Source organism: Engystomops pustulosus, chromosome 2 (assembly GCF_040894005.1).
Source record: "Engystomops pustulosus chromosome 2, aEngPut4.maternal, whole genome shotgun sequence".
Taxonomy (NCBI): Eukaryota; Metazoa; Chordata; class Amphibia; order Anura; family Leptodactylidae; genus Engystomops; species Engystomops pustulosus.
Window position 1 is genome coordinate 183,220,587 of NC_092412.1, and position 17,584 is coordinate 183,238,170.

The 17,584-nt window shown below is 40.9% G+C and overlaps 1 protein-coding gene across 3 annotated transcripts in view; it reads left to right on the forward strand.

Moving 5' to 3' along the window:
* RAB29 (RAB29, member RAS oncogene family) overlaps positions 1-17,584 on the forward strand; it is a 49,089-nt gene that overhangs the window by 13,952 nt on the left and 17,553 nt on the right. The window contains exon 5 of one of the 3 annotated variants that reach the window (XM_072137492.1): positions 468-1,309. The exons of the other annotated variants lie outside the window; for them this stretch is intronic. Coding sequence (XP_071993593.1) covers positions 468-582 — 115 coding nt within the window. The 3' untranslated portion in view covers positions 583-1,309. Of the gene's footprint in view, positions 1-467; positions 1,310-17,584 lie in introns of those variants that run through there. 3 annotated transcript variants of the gene reach the window in all.

Here is a 17,584-nt window from a genome sequence, read left to right on the forward strand (position 1 = left end):
TTAGGCTTTGGGGTATATCCCAGTAAGCACACAGACACTAATAGTTCTGCCCCTCTCCGGGGGCAATAATAGTAATATACCTCTAATAAGCACGTTGGACTCGAGCGTTACAGATAGTAGAGGCTAACTGTGCGTGTCGGGCAGCATCGCCAATAGTAGGCACACATAGCGTATATACATATAAGGATCAACAACGTCTTAAATCAAAATCTGGCAACGAAAATTCAAGAATACAGTAGATGAGTACATTTAATTAAAAAGGGAAATAGATGTAAAAAGAAACGCACAAAATAGTGCAAGTGAATCACGTTTGAGTGCCAAAGCGACAGTGTAAAATATGTAAGACAGTACTTTAATAGAATTAAAAGATGGAATATAAAAATATCCTGACTATACATGTAAGATATGTATATTTCTTGTGATAAATCTACCCCATTTTGTTTCTTATAATCTAATATATGTTGCAGAGTCCTTATTGAAAGAATGATGGAGACAAGAGAATCCAGACGTTCCTCTTTCCCACCACAGGGGGAATACATCAACATAAATGACATTTCTGTGTCTGGATCAGGCTGCTGCTGACATTATTATTCAAATGTACAGGGTAATATCTCAACTACAGGAAAATTGGTGAATAACCTCATAATTCAGTTATAAACTTGCAGGTTTCTCCTTTTTCTATTCTTCCTGCCTTAAAGCAAACCTGTCACATGGAATGTCATTTTTAGCTGGTGATAGCACTTATTTTACATTACCTGGTGGGGTTGAGTGTGTGCCTGTGTCTCCTCATGCAATCTTCCTCTATTATGGAACGTGGAGAGGGGTGAGGGAGGTGGATGAGTGTGAAGTAGAAGACTTACACAGGCGCATACCGGCTGCAGCTGCTTCTCCCTGGGGACTCGCCACATGCTCTTGTCAGGAAGCCACGTGATGTAAATTAAACTATTACTGAAATGATTAAAAATGCTGACAAACAAATTTTTAATATCAGCAAGGCATAGGCTATTGGAACCTGTCACCAGCTAATAATGGCCATCTACAATGTTACATAGTGTATATATATGTATGTTTGTGTGTATGCATTGCTAGTTCAGCAGTAGTCTTAGTCAATCCAATCATCTGTTATTGTTATTTGCTTTGAATCCTTTAATAATACTGTGCATAATACAAATGTATGTCTGAATCATTATGTGCCTGACATAAAGGCATGTCTTAGTATGTATTTTTCTTTGTGTTTATCCTTTGTTTTATAAAATGTGTTTTTTTACATTTCATAAATGTGGTCAATAAACTTTTTAATATTTGCTAGTTTTTAATATCGTTATGATGTACTAAGATAGATGCACATAGAGCAGTGATGGAAAACCTTTGAGAGCCAGAGTACCCATACTGCAATCTAAAACCCATTTGTTTATTGTGAATTGCCAGTGACAATTTTCAACAATATTGGCATCTGAGAAAACCAATATTGTAGAAAGGAGGGAAAATTCATATTGATCATAGCTTCTCTCGAGGAACCACAAACCTTCCAGCAGCCTAGGATGTGTTGATTTAAAATAGGAACTAGCACGTTCTGCGTTCCTTGGTACTGTAGGAGGATGACTTGAGTACTTTCTGTAGTGATCCATAGAATAAAGATTTAATATTATTTTTATGGTATGGTGAACGGCGCCAAAAAGCTACAAGAAGAAAAGAAACCAAAATTTACGATATTTTTTCCTACATACATTTCAAGGGAACCTGTCACCAGGAGATCCATTTTTAGCACTCCTCCAGTCCCCACAGAGCGTAGTACATACAATGCCAAAGTGTTTTTGTATTAAAATTGGTTTTACGGAAAAAAGATATGTTATATTGTACCTTTAATTAGCATGTGCTGTGTGACTAGGCAGTTGCCAAATGGGAGGGGCTGGAAAGGAGCAGTCCCCCCCCCCCCCACCCATGGGGAACAGTTACGCCATGTGACCTTTTCAAATATATGAACACCCATCACTTGGCTTAGCGACGCCCCCTGCTCCTCTACAGCCAATCCCGAGTGATGGGAGTTATTCATATATTTGAAAAGGTCACATGTTTCCCAAAGGGGGGGGGGGACTGCTCCTTTCCAGCCCCTCCCATTTGGCAACTGCCTAGTCACACAGCAGATGCTAATGAAAGGTACAATGTAACTTATTTTTTCTGTAAAACCAATTTTTTATACAAAAACACTTTGGCAGTGTATGTACTATGCTCTGTGGGGAGTGCTAAAAATGGGTCTCCTGGTGACAGGTTCCCTTTAAGAGTTAATAAAATCTCACCAATGAACTTATAACCCACTTAAATGAAGTATTTGTAAAGTGCATCTGATGTCGCAAAAAATAAGCCCTTATTTGTCCAAATTTCCAAAAAAAATAAAGATTGTACAGCCAATAAAAAGGGACAATGCATAATCTGCTCTGAATGGCGCAGCTTCCCTTCAATGTCCTGACGTGTGCCCATACAACAGTTTACCAGTGTATTGTTACACGGAGGAGAAATTGGGTAACAAACTTTGTGGAGCGTTTTGGTATTTTATCCACTGAGAATTTGTACATTTTTTGAAAAACACATTCATTTAGACAAAAAAATTTTAATTTTAAAATTGCATCCGATTTTGTTTTATCCCCTGTAAAATAATCAAAGGGTTAACAAACTTCATGAAAGTTGTTTTACATACATTGAGCGGTGTAGTTTTTTTATATTGGGGTAATTTCATGGGGTTTTACTTTTATGTAGGCCTCTTAAAGTGACTTGAAATCTAAGCAGGTCCTGCAAAAGCCTGATTTTGTGTTTTTTATGAAAATTTGAGAAATTTGTTCTTCAAAATTCAAAGCCCCATAACCTCTTCCAAAAATGAGAGAATACATAAAAAAACATGGAGACAAAAAGCAGACATGCAGTTAATGTTAGTTTTCAAGGTTTTTTTTTTGTGCTGTTATGACTACATATGGAAATTTTCAATTTCAAAAATCAAGACTTTTTCCAAATTTTCACCAAATATCTGTTTTTTTTCATAAATAGACGCAACACATACCACCGAAATATTTTAACTAACATTAAGTATAAAGTGTCACGAGAAAACTATTCCAAATCACTTGGATATGTTAAAGCATTCCGAAGTTATAACCATTTATAGTGGTACAGGGCAGATTTGAAAAAAAATGGGCCGTGTCAGGAAGGTGAAAAGTGGCTTCGGGGTTAAGGGGCTAAAGGAGTATTCCCATTTTAGCAGTTTAATAGCATTGTTTGTAAGATGAAAAGTTATAACTTTCCAATATACTTTCTGTATCAATTCCTCACAGTTTTTCAAATTTCTGCTTGCTTTTATTTCATAGAAAGCTTTTATGTTTACTTCCAGGGAAACCTGACCATGGTCACACAGGTGCACGGCTTGTTAGTATCACAGAGAGTAATCAGAGCTGTGTGATGTAACGAGCAGGGTACCTGTGTGACTAGGGACAGATTTCTGTCCACTGGAAATAAACATGGAAACTTATAATAGAATGACAGCCAGCAGAGATCTAGAAAACTGTGAAGAATTGATACAGAAAGGATATTGGAAAATTGCATAACTCTTCCTCATATGAACAATAACATTAATTTTCTCAAATAGAAATACCCCTTTGAAAACTTAAAAAAAACAGATCAGTTTTCACAAATGGGAATGGTGCAATACAGTTGTAAGCAATGGGGGGGGGGGGGGGACCATAAGGCTCGGTACTGTGCCCATTTCTTTTTACACTTTTATACAGATTTTGGACACAGCTCAAGCTCCTGCCACCTTAAAAAAATTTCAGATAATTCAGAAATTGTTGACTACAGCAGCAGCAAATAATATAAGGAAATAATTTGGTAGCTTGTGGACTGGGGTGAAAGAAACAACGTATTCTCGTCTGGGCATTAACATTCAGTTTGATTAATTTCCATACATATACATTTCTTCCTTAGGATGTTATTACAAAAAATTTACCTCGTTGAAGATAATTTATATGGTCCCTTAGAAACAAGACTGTGTCCTTGGATACGGCCACCTCTGCTGGAGTGATTGCCCAAAGAAACAAAAGGTTGTGGTATATGAAATGTCTGGGAAGTTACTACATGTCCCACGGCTGTCCTGTGGTAATGATTGCTGAATCCTGGTGGTCAGGCAGGACTACATAGCACATGTGTGGCCACCTCTGCAAGAGTGTGGGGTGGTCGTATCCGAGGAAGCTATCTGGTTTCTAAGGGACAATATGGCTACATTTATGAGAAATTATCTTCACACAGGAACATTTTTTTTTAATAATAATCAATTGAAGAAATGTTTATATGTGGCAAATGAATTAAATTAAATGTGAATGCCCAGATGGGAAAACCCCTTTCATTTTCTGTGTAATAATTTTCTGGGATCCACGAGGTCCAAATAATTTCCCATTAGGATAAATAAATAAAGTTTTATTTTATTCCTTCTGACAATCTGTGTGGAAGCGACAGTCCTTTTCCCCACAGAGTTGACTCTGAGAGCCACATCAGATGCCCGTGCTATAGTTTTGTCACCACTTATATATATATATAATAATTCTTTATATAGCGCGCACACACATTATGCAACGCTGCACAAAGCATGTCAAATTGGTCCCTGTCCCCATGGGGCTCACAATCTAAAAAACCTAACAGTATGTTTTGGAGTGTGGGTGGAAACCGAGTACCCAGAGGAAACCCACGAAAAAACGGAGAGAACATACAAACTCTTTGCAGATGTTGACCTGGGTGGGAATCAAACCCAGGACCCCAGTGCTGTAAGGCAGAAGTGCTACTCACTCAGCCACCGTGCCACCCTATATAATGTATTATGTACTAATAGGGACTACATTTATTATTGACTTGAGGTTTGTTTTTGTTTTTTTTTTAGATCAAATATTTGTTGATTTACCTTTAGTATCAATTAATATGTGCTGGGTGTACTGGGTTTGGGCATTCACAATCTGATCCTGGTTCTAAATATCATTCCCAAAGAAGACATCTACACTCCATACAAAGCTCATTGCAGTACAATGTATAGCACCAGACATTGGACATGTGGCCTGTTTTATAGGTCAGTCCCATTGAAGTAAAGTGATCGTGCACCTTACTTTAGCATCCAGCAGCTGTTGGATGGTAGTTTACTGTGGGGAAGGGGAGGAATTAGGATGGCCATCTAAAATGATGCTTAAAGGGGTTTTCCAACAAAGAAAATTCTCACATCTCAATCCCCTGGTGATGTAAACATTATAAAGATCATTTTGACCCCTTACTTTACAATTGTACTCAGTGTTATTGCTGTTTTAGCTCCTATCTCTCCCTAGGCTGCTAGGTGCAAAATTCCAGGCTGTGGGCAGGGACTCTCTAAGCAGACACATTATAATCCATCTACACTCACCGGCCACTTTATTAGGTACACCATGCTAGTAACGGGTTGAACCCCCTTTTGCCTTCAGAACTGCCTCAATTCTTCATGGCATAGATTCAACAAGGTGCTGGAAGCATTCCTCAGAGAGTTTGGTCCATATTGACATGATGGCATCACACAGTTGCCGCAGATTTTTCGGCTGCACATCCATGATGCGAATCTCCCGCTCCACCACATCCCAAAGATGCTCTATTGGATTGAGATCTGGTGACTGTGGAGGCCATTTGAGTACAGTGAACTCATTGTCATGTTCAAGAAACCAGTCTGAGATGATTCCAGCTTTATGACATGGCGCATTATCCTGCTGAAAGTAGCCATCAGATGTTGGGTACATTGTGGTCATAAAGGGATGGACATGGTCAGCAACAATACTCAGGTAGGCTGTGGCATTGCAACGATGCTCAATTGGTACCAAGGGGCCCAAAGAATGCCAAGAAAATATTCCCCACACCATGACACCACCACCAGCAGACTGAACCTTTGATACAAGGCAGGATGGATCCATGCTTTCATGTTGTTGACGCCAAATTCTGTCCCTACCATCTGAATGTCGCAGCAGAAATCGAGACTCATCAGACTAGGCAACGTTTTTCCAATCTTCTACTGTCCAATTTCGATGAGCTTGTGCAAATTGTAGCCCCAGTTTCCTGTTCTTAGCTGAAAGGAGTGGCACCTGGTGTGGTCTTCTGCTGCTGTAGCCCATCTGCCTCAAAGTTCGACGTACTGTGCGTTCAGAGATGCTCTTCTGCCTAGCTTGCTTGTAACGGGTGGCGATGTGAGTCACTGTTGCCTTTCTATCAGCTCGAACCAGTCTGCCCATTCTCCTCTGGCATCCACAAGGCATTTCCGCCCACAGAACTGCCGCTCACTGGATGTTTTTTCTTTTTAAGACCATTCTCTGTAAACCCTAGAGATGGTTGTGCATGAAAATCCCAGTAGATCAGTTTCTGAAATACTCAGACCAGCCCTTCTGGCACCAACAACCATGCCACGTTCAAAGGCACTCAAATCACCTTTCTTCCCCATACTGATGCTCGGTTTGAACTGCAGGAGATTGTCTTGACCATGTCTACATGCCTAAATGCATGTGATGTCGCCATGTGATTGGCCGCCATGTGATTGGCTGATTAGAAATTAAGTGTTAACGAGCAGTTGGACAGGTGTACCTAATAAAGTGGCCGGTGAGTGTAGTTCTGTGGGATAACAATTTGGTATTGACATCTTTTGTAATGCTCACAAAATAAATTGGAACCTTAATCCAACAAAGACTTTAACAACCAGGAGATGAGAATGTTCTCACTAAATGATGGTGGGGCAGGTAAAGCATGCATCTTGCACCTCCATTCATTGTCTATGGGAGTGCAAGAGTTTGCCCAGCTCTGTGCCTGAAGATAGGGACTAACCATTAAAGGGCACCTACCACCACAAATCTACCTATAAAGGTAGATCGGGTGGTAGGTGAATCAATGGGACGTGAGGATAGCCCCTTTAAGGGCTAATCCTCACGTCCCCGCACTTTTTTGTAAACTTTTATTACCCTAATATGTTAATTTTGTTATGCGGCTACTTGGGTGTGGAGTAGCTGCATCTGAGGTTACACGAGGCGGCTACTCCACGCCCCGGTAGCCACTTTTCTCCTCCTACTCACCATGTTCGGCGCGCAGCTGCGCGTAGCTGCGCGCCCTCGTCCGCCGATCCTGCCGTCTGCGCATGCGCAGAACAGCAGGCCCGCGCCTGTGCAGCACCGGCTTCGGAGCAGTGACCGCGCAGGCGCGGGCCTGCTGTTCTGCGCATGCGCAGACGGCAGGATCGGCGGACGAGGGCGCGCAGCTACGAGCCGCCTCGTGTAACCTCAGATGCGGCTACTCCACGCCCAAGTAGCCGCATAACAAAATTAACATATTAGGGTAATAAAAGTTTACAAAAAAGTGCGGGGACGTGAGGATTAGCCCTTAAAAGGGCTATCCTCACGTCCCATTGATTCACCTACCACCCGATCTACCTTTATAGGTAGATTTGTGGTGGTAGGTTTCCTTTAAATCAGGAAAATTCTTTTAAAGGGGTATTCCCACGAAGACAGGATTCTTAAATGTACTCAGTATAACAAAATAACACATTCTCTAGTTCAATGTTATTAACAAAAATGCAGCATTTCACAGATATAATTCCAACCTGTCTCTATCAGTCCTGGTGTATACAATTTTGGTTTCCCTGGACCGGACCCTTGAACTTCTGACTTTAGGGTCGGCAGACACATTCAGGGGCATTTACTTAACCGTCCCTGTGGGATCCCCGAGGTGCGTTCCCTGACGAGAATGCACAGCTGTCGCGATTCACCACTAGCATGCGCCCCATATCCTGTATCTGTTGCTTCCCCGATCAGGTCCGCCAAATTCACCTTCTTCTTTCCAGTGCATGTAAGTGCTTGGCTTGCGACACAATTTTAATGTCAAATCCCGCAGTTTGTCCGAATCGTCCGACAGCCCGTCCCCCGATTTCTCTCACATGAAAGCCGGCGCAAATGCGCCAAAATCCAAATGCGTGTGACGCAATCCCCAGGGGACAGAAATTTGATCATTTTCTTTCATGGGCAAACCCCCTTAAGGTTTATGCCAGCGAACAATGCCAAACATTTTCTGCCGTACAAAAGGTGTACAAATGATTGAATACCCTAAAAGTGAGTGAGCTGAGGGGCAGAATGAGACAGTCTAACAGCCTGTGAAGTTGCAGCACAGGCTGCTACTTATTGGGGAATCAAAAACTCAAGATGATGCACAGAGTTCAGTCCCCCGCACAGTGATCAGTCTGTGGCACAGCACATCTTTCGTCAATGATCACGGACCAAACCAGCCTAATGCCACCTTCACATGAATGTACGCCCGTCGGGCATAAGGGAGGTGGGATGCTCACCCCTCCTCTCGCCATAGAAAATAGAGCTACACAGCCTTTCTTACCGTGGTCACCATACCAAGCCCAGGTGCCATAGCCATCTATGGGGGACGTCTATTGCGGTGTCACAGTTGTGTGAATGGGGATAAGAAAGGGACCGTTTGTAAGAAAGCTCCAGCCATTGTTAAAAACAGACGTGGGGGTCATTGCAGTCAGAGTCCCACTGATCAGATTGTTATAACCTATCCTGTGGATATTAGATAACTTCATCAGTTGATACAATCCCTTTAATAAAAAATATTATATTTAAAGGGAACCTGTCAGCAGAAATTGACCAGATAATGTTTCTCTTATGACCTAGTGTGGTGGTCTCATCCAGGAAATCAACTATGAAGTGAGATGTAAATTGGTTGAATAAAGATTTTAACACAGAAATAATGCTCTTTTTTCATCAGAAACCTGATCTCCTGAAGTCCCATGCATGATGTCAATCACAGAGGAGGAGGCGTTCAGAGCTTCCCACCTTGACTTCAGTGTTATATTCCCCACCTCCATGACTTTCTACAACCAATTTACATGTCACTTCAAAATTTTTCTAGATGATACCATCATACTGGACCAAACAAAAAAACAAAGACTAGGTGTTAAACTGCATGACAATATACTGGTAGTGATTTATTAGGCCAATTGCTGATGACAGGTTCCCTTTAACTACTATCACCTGCACTCTAGGGCATATAGGTTAACTTGCCCTGGGTTGTTAGGGGTATAAAATCAGTACACAGCGGGGAAGATTTATCAAAAGTGTCATAGGGACAGTAATATATTGTCCCCTTTTATGTTGTGAAATGGCTTGGTCAAATCTTTGAAGCTAAAATAGGCTGAATCCTGAAGGGGTTGAGGGCTTTAAAGACACAGCCCCATTTTTCAAATCTGCCCTGTGTCACTATAAGTGGATATAGCATTGAAACGCTTTAACTTATCCAGGGGATTTTGAGATTTGTTTGTTTTTCTTCTGGTATATTGTACTTCAAATTAGTTTTAAAATTTGGATGAAATCTTTTCGTTCTGAAATAAATGAATATTTGGCAAAAGTTCTAAATTCTCTACTTTTGAAGCAGATAGTCATAGCACCCAAATTAATTCATAAGTTACATTTACCAAATGTCTGCTTAATGTTGGCATGGTTTTTTAAGACTCCACTTATTTTACTAGAATGTTATGAGGCTCAGAATTTGGGTGCCATTTTTCGCAAAATTGCCAAAACCTGTATTTATAGGGACCTGCTCAGCCTATTTTGAGGCCTAAATAATAGCAAGACTCATTAATTATTGAAACTACACCCTTCAGCGTATAAAAAAAAGTACTTTTATGTAGTTTGTTAACCCTTTAGGTGTTTTATAGGGGTTAAAACAAAATGGAGGTTCGGTCTACAAATTGTAATATTTTTGGACAATACACTCATTTGAGCGGAAAATTAAACATTCACAATAGATTAAATGACAAAAGGCTCCACAAAGTTTGATACCCAATTTCTCCTGAGTACACTGATACCCAAAATGTGTTGTTAAAATCCTGTATGGGCACAAGGCCGGGCATAGAAGGGAAGGAAGCGCCATTCAGAGCAGATTTGCATTGTCAAATTGTACAGACTATAATTCTTTTCTTTTTTTAATGAATAAATAGGGGATTCTTTTTTTTAATTATGAATTATGCCCCACTTATGGACAGCTATGATATTTCCCATTGTCTGAGTTTTGGAGAGAAAAACCACATAGTCTGCTGTCTCTTTCATCCACCTTCCTAGACCACACTCTGGCCTAAGTGTAAATTCTCCCACTTCTCCCAGAGTACTCCCTGGAGTTCGGAGACACACTGCCCAGCGCCTCTTCCTGGCCGGTTGTAAAGAAATGTTCCTTTCAGCCATTTTCTCTGGCCAAATGAAGCCTAATGACTCCTAACAGGACAGAATAAAACAACACAAAAGAAAGAAAAAATAAAAAACAAACAAACTGTAGAATAGTAATATTATCACATCCCCCAAGAAGACTAAATGCCACAGATAGACAAAGTCAAGAGAGGACAGGATAATGCGGAGAATCTCCATGGGAATTGTTTCAACACTGCACCTGGAATTTCTCACCAGTCCAGCACTGAACATGGTAATTTGTCATACGTCACAAAGTTTAAGAGCATTTGAAGTTAAAGCCCACTCTGTGACCAAACCTCTCACTAGCAGAAAGAATCAAAAGGCTAGACTCAACTTTGCTGATGAGCATGTTGTGTGGAATAAGGAAAAGTGGTCCACTACAGTTCACTGTAGTGATGAAAGCAAGTTTCATTTATTTTGACCCGATGGGAAACATTAAGTCTGTCGACAAACTGGGAAAGACTGAACCCAGAGTGTGAAGTCAATGAAATGTGGTGCAGGAAGTGGTCATGGTTTGGGGAATGTTTTCTGGTGCTGGAGTTGGACCTGCACTTTTTATAGGTTATACAAATTCTTTTTTTTTGGGGGGGGGGGCAATTTTGACATATGAGGGCTTGTTTTTTGCAAGATGAGATGTACTTTACATTTCAAGGGGTCTTTAGCTTATTGATGATATTTTATTAACTGTTTAATGTGCGGAGGAAAGGAAAATAATCAATTCTGGTTTCAGATTTTTAGCATCTTTTTTTGGTCCGTTTGCCACACAATAAAAACAATAGGGTAGATTTATCAGAAGTGTCTGAGGTAAAATTGTTCCAGTTGCCCATGGAAACCAATCAGAGCTCAGCTTTCATTTTATAAACAGGTGTGGGAAAATTAAAGGGAACCTGTCACCAGAAGACCAATTTTTAGCACTCCCCCAGTCCCCACAGAGCATAGTACATACACTGCCAAAGTGTTTTTGTATAAAAAATAGGTTTTACAGAAAAAAAGATATGTTATATTGTACCTTTCATTAGCATCTGTTGTGTGACTAGGCAGTTGCCTAATTGGAGGGGCTGCAAAGGAGCAGTCCCCCCCCACCCTTGGGAAACATGTGACCAGACAACATGCGGTCAAAGGAACTCTCAATTGAGGTGAAGCAGAACATCCTGAGGCTGAAAAAAAAGCAAAAAATCCATCAGAGAGATAGCAGACATGCTTGGAGTAGCAAAATCAACAGTCGGGTACATTCTGAGAAAAAAGGAATTGACTGGTAAAAAGGCCTGGGAGTCCACGGATGACAACAGTGGTGGATGATCGCTGCATACTTTCTTTGGTGAAGAAGAACCCGTTCACAACATCAACTGAAGTCCAGAACACTCTCAGTGAAGTAGGTGTATCTGTCTCTAAGTCAACAGTAAAGAGAAGACTCCATGAAAGTAAATACAAAGGGTTCATTCACATCTAGATGCAAACCATTCATCAATTCCAAAAATAGACAGGCCAGAGTTAAATTTGCCGAAAAACACCACAAGAAGCCAGCTCAGTTCTGGGAAAGTATTCTATGGACAGATGAGACAAAGATCAACCTGTACCAGAATGATGGGAAGAAAAAAGTGTGGAGAAGAAAGGGAACGGCACATGATCCAAGGCACACCACATCCTCTGTAAAACATGGTGGAGGCAACGTGATGGCATGGGCATGCATGGCTTTCAATGGCACTGGGTCACTTGTGTTTATTGATGACATAACAGCAGACAAGAGGAGCCGGATGAATTCTGAAGTGTACCGGGATATACTTTCAGCCCAGATTCAGCCAAATGCTGCAAAGTTGATCGGACGGTGCTTCATAGTACAGATGGACAATGACCCCAAGCATACAGCCAAAGCTACCCAGGAGTTCATGAGTACAAAAAAGTGGAACATTCTGCAATGGCCAAGTCAATCACCAGATCTTAACCCAATTGAGCATGCATTTCACTTGCTCAAATCCAGACTTAAGATGGAAAGACCCACAAACAAGCAAGACCTGAAGGCTGCGGCTGTAAAGGATCCAGCTACAGGAATTAGGCATCAATCTTTAAAGTTAAAAAACTCCATGACTTTATTGGCGGACCTTGGTCACAAATACAAAAAACTTTTTCTGGCGTAACAGTTTAAAAATACTTCAGCAACGCGTTTCAAACGCACTATGCGTCCTTCCTCATGGCTGTATAGTATACAAAAGACAACTCACGGACTAAATACGATAGGAGGAAGTGGATTACGGTTGGATTATTTCCACCTGTTCATTATTACACCCTTTCCTCCCCGTGTGTTGTCACATGCTTAGAATTAAAATACAAACACATATACACTTTTAAATAAAAAAAGAAAAAACAAACACAGAAACAAACCGTGTTCCCTACTCGGTTGTATCGCTGGAGATTCTAGTGTTTGAGCACAAATATATTTGTATCAATTTGTCTGTGGACTATATATACATACGGCATCATAAATAAACAAAGAATGGCAATAATACTGTCTTCATATTTGTATCAGATATAATATAACCCCAATATATTTCGGGATACGATTCCTTAACATACCGTTGATGTCGCGGCCATGATGTTATCTGTATGTGTGCACACGTCTCTAATGAATCTTATATGTCCATATATCAAGCATAAACACACTGCAATCCCAATGGTCGACGAGGCACAACTATGTGACATACCATTAACACCGCAACCACGGCATCGATCCCAAGTGCACACGTGTCTCCGGTGGGAACCATGCGCCCATCCCGTATATCGCAGATGCCGCAGCCATGGCCTGGCTCACAAGTGTGCACGCGCTCCTAATAGGCATGATATGTCCATCCCGTGCACCATGGACACCCGTCAGCTCTCACGCGCTGCCAGCTGAAGGCAAGACCACATTGCGTGCATGGTAAAAATCTTGTGTCAAATTGCCGATGTATATGAAAAAATAAATGGATTTAACTAAAAGTCCACAGATTGGACGTCTGAAAAAACAGTTGGAAGACAGAAAGTCCACTAACACAAGCAATATATGAGGCCAAAAAAGTGGCATAATAAACTGTTTTGAGTAAGTGTAATCCACTGCAGAATGCAATAAATATAGAGACATAGAAAAAAGTGCACCATAACTGATATCTTATGGGTCCCGTCAATGGCAAACTAAATGACGGACACAGTAAATATCCAACTCCCGTATTAAATATATCCGATAGACCACTATATCATAATTGATAACCGGTGAGTTTTACAGTCAGGGTCCCAACCAGTAAGCCACAATAATAGATTAACATGATCAATAATGAAACATCATTTCATTTTTAAAATTAAGTCCTGCGGGAAATCTGGTGTTGAGATGGAATATCCAAAAGAATTCTCGGTCTCGCAATAATCTTTCTCTGTCCCCACCTCTAGTATTCGTGTACACCTGTTCAATAGCATATACCTCTAAACTATTGGTGTTGCCGTCATGTTTATCGAAGGCATGTCTTGCTACATTGGAGACAACTTTAGTAGATTGACTTGGGTTTGATTCCATACATCTCATTCTTAAATATTTGATATCATTCAAATGTTCTAAGAATCTCTTTTTCAGCTGTCTGATGGTGCTACCGACATACATTAAATTGCACATAGTACATCTGATCACATACACTATAAACGTACTGTTACAGTTAATATATTTCTTTATGTCAAATGTGCGTGTGTTTTCAGTGTTTTCGAACGTCCGGGTAACCCTTGCATACCTGCAGGTTTTGCAAGGGTGACCTCCACATTTAAAGAAACCATTATGGTGCAGCCAAGATCCCGAGTTGTTAGAGGACTTAAAATAGCTAGGTGAAATCCTATTTCCGATTGTGGTGGAACGCCTGGATACTATCTTGCACCCCTCACTCAATATATCACGTAGTTTTTCATCTTCCCATAGTACAGGTATACATTTTTGTATGAGTGATCTTATCTCTGTAAACTGGTCACTGTAATCTAGTACTAAATACGGTGCATTGTTGTTCTTGTTCTTATTTTTGGGGGATTTTCTAGTAAACATCTCATCTCTATTTTTGTGCCCCACAATTGCTTCTGCTCTATCGAGTAACCCCTTAGAATAACCCCTTTTCCTAAGCCTTTGCTTGATTTCGGAGGCTTCTTTTCTGAAGTCCTCCGGGTGGGTACAATTTCTTTTAGAACGCATCAATTCCCCTACAGGGATAGCCCTGATAGTATGTTTGGGATGGGAACTGTTGGCATGTAATATAGTATTACCCGCTGTGCTCTTCCTATGGGTACTGGTCCTAACTTTTTCACCCTCCCGAGCCTGTAGTAACAAATCCAAAAAAACAACTTTGTCCTGACATAAAGAATAAGTGAATTTTAAGTTGATCGAATTGTTGTTGATGTAGGAGACAAATTCTGGTACGGCAGGCACACCCCCCGACCACACAATCAATATGTCGTCGATGTACCTGCCGTACCAGAAGATGTCCCCCGCAAATGGATTGTTCACTGTGTAAATGGTATTCTCCTCCCACCAAGCCATGACCAAATTGGCCAGGGATGGTGAGAACTTGGCCCCCATTGATACTCCAGATATCTGCAAATAATATTTATTATCAAATAAAAAATAATTGTGATTCAGAAGATACCACAATACCTCTTTAATGAATGCCTGTCTGTCCCTATCGTACCCACTGTATTTATTCAAATGGTGCGAAATAGCTTCCATTGCCATGAATTGCGGAATGGAAGTATATAAAGAAGTGACATCACATGTCAACCAAGCATAACTCGATATCCACGTGATGCCACTCATATTTCTCAACACATCTCCCGTGTCCTGCAGGTATCCCGGTATTCTACGTACCAAAGGCTGTAATTGGGAGTCTAGCCATTCGCTCAGGGCCTCATTCACAGAACCTATTCCCGAGACTATCGGACGCATGGGAGGGGGGATTATGCCTTTATGTACCTTAGGAAGTGCATGTAAAATAGGCATCACTGGATTGGTTTTAACTGAGGTTCCTGTTCGGAGCTTCCTCCCCTCTTCTTTCTCTTTCCCCGCCGGGTCCGTTTGTGTTTTGGCTCTTGGAGTTTTTAGAAGTATAGGCATTTTCTCAGAGAAGCAGGCTGACTATCTCATTAAAACCAATCCAGTGACGCCTATTTTACATGCACTTCCTAAGGTACATAAAGGCATAATCCCCCCTCCCATGCGTCCGATAGTCTCGGGAATAGGTTCTGTGAATGAGGCCCTGAGCGAATGGCTAGACACCCAATTACAGCCTTTGGTACGTAGAATACCGGGATACCTGCAGGACACGGGAGATGTGTTGAGAAATATGAGTGGCATCACGTGGATATCGAGTTATGCTTGGTTGACATGTGATGTCACTTCTTTATATACTTCCATTCCACAATTCGTGGCAATGGAAGCTATTTCGCACCATTTGAATAAATACAGTGGGTACGATAGGGACAGACAGGCATTCATTAAAGAGGTATTGTGGTATCTTCTGAATCACAATTATTTTTTATTTGATAATAAATATTATTTGCAGATATCTGGAGTATCAATGGGGGCCTAGTTCTCACCATCCCTGGCCAATTTGGTCATGGCTTGGTGGGAGGAGAATACCATTTACACAGTGAACAATCCATTTGCGGGGGACATCTTCTGGTACGGCAGGTACATCGACGACATATTGATTGTGTGGTCGGGGGGTGTGCCTGCCGTACCAGAATTTGTCTCCTACATCAACAACAATTCGATCAACTTAAAATTCACTTATTCTTTATGTCAGGACAAAGTTGTTTTTTTGGATTTGTTACTACAGGCTCGGGAGGGTGAAAAAGTTAGGACCAGTACCCATAGGAAGAGCACAGCGGGTAATACTATATTACATGCCAACAGTTCCCATCCCAAACATACTATCAGGGCTATCCCTGTAGGGGAATTGATGCGTTCTAAAAGAAATTGTACCCACCCGGAGGACTTCAGAAAAGAAGCCTCCGAAATCAAGCAAAGGCTTAGGAAAAGGGGTTATTCTAAGGGGTTACTCGATAGAGCAGAAGCAATTGTGGGGCACAAAAATAGAGATGAGATGTTTACTAGAAAATCCCCCAAAAATAAGAACAAGAACAACAATGCACCGTATTTAGTACTAGATTACAGTGACCAGTTTACAGAGATAAGATCACTCATACAAAAATGTATACCTGTACTATGGGAAGATGAAAAACTACGTGATATATTGAGTGAGGGGTGCAAGATAGTATCCAGGCGTTCCACCACAATCGGAAATAGGATTTCACCTAGCTATTTTAAGTCCTCTAACAACTCGGGATCTTGGCTGCACCATAATGGTTTCTTTAAATGTGGAGGTCACCCTTGCAAAACCTGCAGGTATGCAAGGGTTACCCGGACGTTCGAAAACACTGAAAACACACGCACATTTGACATAAAGAAATATATTAACTGTAACAGTACGTTTATAGTGTATGTGATCAGATGTACTATGTGCAATTTAATGTATGTCGGTAGCACCATCAGACAGCTGAAAAAGAGATTCTTAGAACATTTGAATGATATCAAATATTTAAGAATGAGATGTATGGAATCAAACCCAAGTCAATCTACTAAAGTTGTCTCCAATGTAGCAAGACATGCCTTCGATAAACATGACGGCAACACCAATAGTTTAGAGGTATATGCTATTGAACAGGTGTACACGAATACTAGAGGTGGGGACAGAGAAAGATTATTGCGAGACCGAGAATTCTTTTGGATATTCCATCTCAACACCAGATTTCCCGCAGGACTTAATTTTAAAAATGAAATGATGTTTCATTATTGATCATGTTAATCTATTATTGTGGCTTACTGGTTGGGACCCTGACCGTAAAACTCACCGGTTATCAATTATGATATAGTGGTCTATCGGATATATTTAATACAGGAGTTGGATATTTACTGTGTCCGTCATTTAGTTTGCCATTGACGGGACCCATAAGATATCAGTTATGGTGCACTTTTTTCTATGTCTCTATATTTATTGCATTCTGCAGTGGATTACACTTACTCAAAACAGTTTATTATGCCACTTTTTTGGCCTCATATATTGCTTGTGTTAGTGGACTTTCTGTCTTCCAACTGTTTTTTCAGACGTCCAATCTGTGGACTTTTAGTTAAATCCATTTATTTTTTCATATACATCGGCAATTTGACACAAGATTTTTACCATGCACGCAATGTGGTCTTGCCTTCAGCTGGCAGCGCGTGAGAGCTGACGGGTGTCCATGGTGCACGGGATGGACAT